The 3,602-nt window shown below is 35.6% G+C and overlaps 1 protein-coding gene across 5 annotated transcripts in view; it reads right to left on the reverse strand.

Annotated features, from left to right (window-relative positions):
• The window catches only part of LOC109828945 (transcription factor TFIIIB component B''), a 15,750-nt gene continuing 13,437 nt past the window's right edge, over positions 1,290 to 3,602 (reverse strand). For all 5 annotated transcript variants that reach the window (XM_020395953.1, XM_020395952.1, XM_020395950.1 and 2 more), the window contains exons 19-20: positions 2,259 to 2,380; positions 1,290 to 1,700 (exon numbers count right to left, since the gene is read on the reverse strand). In XM_020395953.1, the coding sequence (XP_020251542.1) occupies positions 1,479 to 1,700; positions 2,259 to 2,380 (344 nt within the window). In that variant the 3' untranslated portion in view covers positions 1,290 to 1,478. The remainder of the gene's footprint in view (positions 1,701 to 2,258; positions 2,381 to 3,602) is intronic.

Genomic DNA, 3,602 nt, shown 5'->3' on the forward strand with positions numbered 1-3,602 from the left:
AATATAAGACATATACTCTAGAATTACTTGGGGATTATTTCCTTCACACTATGGTTAATGTATTTAATGTTAGGGTTTTTTTATATTTTTAGATACCAATATACCTTTTATCTAAAACGGAAAAGAAAAGAAAATTGCAAGGGTGACTATATGATGACATGTGCATGACATCATGGTGAAGCCTATGAGACATGCCATGGCCTACACATCATGCATGCTCAAGGCCCAATGGGCCACGGGCTCACCTTGACCACTGCACCTTTCCGCAGGTGACTCCCTTTTGAAAGATGCCACTCATTTGAATGCCAAAGAAAATGATAAAAAGCAAAAGCCAACTCTCACTCCCCACTGTAAAATTTTGAGTGCTAGAGAGAGAGAGAGAGAGAGAGAGAGAGTTTCCTTCAAGTCCTCGAGCTAATGATGGCACCTCAATTTGACTTGAGAAGAGACAATATCATCATAGGAATAGTTCATGGACTCCTCTCTGGCATGGGGTCATTCTCTATTTATCAGCAGAAAAGAGGATACGCTATTTGGTATCTTTTCAAGACTTAAAACACCTTTTTCAGCGTCTAATGTACCAGTTTTTTTTTTTTTTAAAGATTTATCTTCTCCTTTCCTTTTAGGGTGTTTTCTTAGGAATCACCAACAGAATCATTATATACAAATCACATCTAATTTTCATTTTACACATGAACCTTTTTAAAGGATATTTTTTTTTTATAATCAACCACCTGATATAATTTTTTCGATAATTAAACTCACCAAACCTTTATTAAGGACCATCTCTCCAATACGCTTTGTATTTAACATCAAGTTATTAAAGCAAAACTGGGAAAAAAAGATTTTTTTTTTTTTTGAGTTAAAAGTGAGTCCATGTAGCCGATTGCAATGAAAAAACATTTAAAAGCGGTTCATATATAAATTAACAATCGCCGGTGGTGATTTCTATAGGATGACATCAATTTCTGGGGAGGGGCAAAAAAGGAAAAAGAAAAAGAGAAGAACCATTCTTTCTATCGTCTGTTATATGTTGTGGGAGTCGTGACTTTATAAATCCTCTTGGATTCAACCTTTAGGTATACCTCAGCTTCACCAAAGATCTTCAATCCTCTTTAGATTCAACCTTTAGATGCACCTCAGCTTCACCATAGATTTTCCAAACTTACAGGCTTCTACAAAATAAATAAATTTTAGACCAAGGGCTCTGTGATCTTAGAACTGTTTTCAACTGCAAAAAAGTTCCAAGGTCCGAAAAACAAATGAACTAGCAGTATTACCAACAAAGGTGCAAAAACTTTGCAAGCCTAGCTACAACTTTCATTAGGAACGCTCTTAATTAAATATATAAATAAATACAAGAAGATCAGAGTTCTCAAAACATCTGAATATTTTTCCTCGTTTAGAGAGCCGGCATTCCATCAAAATACAATAAAATTGACGTTCCCCAAAGCTTTCATATAGCCATCATTGTGATATCAGTAGTATTCATCATACTCGGAATACTTTTCCTCGTTTTGAGGAGAAGCACCGATATTCCACTCAATATCTTCGTATTCATTCAAATCGGTAGTGTCATCTCCTTTCCACTCATCTCCATTCCACTCGTCTCCATTCCAGTCATCAACTTTCCCAGCACCGGGCACTTCCTCAAATTCGTTCGCTTCCTGCTCTTCTTTCTCAAGTTGATCTCTTGCTTCCTGGGTGTCATAATAGACAAGCAACAAAGGCAAAGTCAAAAAACTTCTAGATCTTCACATTATTATACCTTTTTTTTGCATTATTTTTCAGGTAAATTTCCCAACTAAATAAATTTGACAAAAATCTTTTAACTTTCAAAATTATACGAAACCCCATGTACTATTGGAATTGTGATAGATGATGTAAAGGTAAAGGAGAAAAGGTCTAAACTACCCAGATCAATAGCTAACTCGAAGTGATAAGCTCTGGTAAAAATAGAAACTGCATTTGTAAAATTAACCTACACATGTCATGTACTAAGCATGTGACAACCTAGCCTAACTGTCATCGGTCGTGATATTCTAGTGAAACAAGTTTTTTTTTTTGTGGTGGTGGTGGTGGTGGTGGTGGGGGTTGTTAATTACCCTTGTCTTATTTCATGCTCATGGAACATTCCTTGATGAAGATATAAGAGTTCAAGTTTGTTAAATTACCCTCGTCTTATTTCAAGCTCATGGAACATTCCTTGATGAAAAATATAAGAGTTCGAGTTTGATTGAAAGAGTATGATAAGGGACCTTATTTGCATCAGCGGTCTCCTGTGGTATACTTGTAGGTTCGTCATTTGCATCATCCTGTCTGGATTCCTCCTCTGCCTGAGCTTTCAGCTGCTGGATGACCGTTTCGAAATGTGAAAGGTCTGCATAAACATAACAAAGATATGTCAATGTTTCAGGTGCCAGTCACATTGGAACTTCTACCACCAAAGTAAAGCAGAAAAATCAGGGTGGAACAAAGCAAAAAAAGGAGACAAATTCTCATGTAAAGATGCTTTCACAGAAACTTCCATCAGCCAAAACTTACCTGACACAAAAAAGGTCATTCTTTCTTGCCCATTTGGCCATTTCAATGGAAAAAGGCTGGAACGATGATGATAGTCATATCCATGTTTGATCGTGTGACTCAATTCAGTAAACATAAAACAGTTTACTTTCACCACATATACATAAATTTAGAATAATCAATGACATGATTAATGAAGGACAGAGATGAAAAGACAGCCATAGCCGCCAAATTCTCCCAATATGTTAATCTTCACAAATCATTTCTATAAGCTATTCAATGTTACACATGGATATCTCAGATTCTTTTTTAATAAATCATACACAGTACTTAATTTAGGCATTTCATTTCCTTGATGAAGATTTTTCTGCTCTTTCCTTCAACGTAATTGCCAGCATCTGTCAATTCTCCATCACTTTGTTCAACTCAATACACCAACAAATACAATTCTCCATCACTTTGCTCAACTCATACACTTCCAAATACAATTCAATCCTCAGAGATGTGCATACTTACCATAGTTAAAGACAATTGAGATCTAAGTTAGATGAATACAGGTGCAGTGATGTTTATGGGACACGACTAATTTGTAAAAGAGTACAGGGACAAAACAGTTTACTTTCACCACATATACATAAATTTAGAATAATCAATGACATGATTAATGAAGGACAGAGATGAAAAGACAGCCATAGCCGCCAAATTCTCCCAATATGTTAATCTTCACAAATCATTTCTATAAGCTATTCAATGTTACACATGGATATCTCAGATTCTTTTTTAATAAATCATACACAGTACTTAATTTAGGCATTTCATTTCCTTGATGAAGATTTTTCTGCTCTTTCCTTCAACGTAATTGCCAGCATCTGTCAATTCTCCATCACTTTGTTCAACTCAATACACCAACAAATACAATTCTCCATCACTTTGCTCAACTCATACACTTCCAAATACAATTCAATCCTCAGAGATGTGCATACTTACCATAGTTAAAGACAATTGAGATCTAAGTTAGATGAATACAGGTGCAGTGATGTTTATGGGACACGACTAATTTGTAAAAGAGTACAGGGACA

Source organism: Asparagus officinalis, chromosome 1 (assembly GCF_001876935.1).
Source record: "Asparagus officinalis chromosome 1, Aspof.V1, whole genome shotgun sequence".
NCBI lineage: Eukaryota > Viridiplantae > Streptophyta > Magnoliopsida > Asparagales > Asparagaceae > Asparagus > Asparagus officinalis.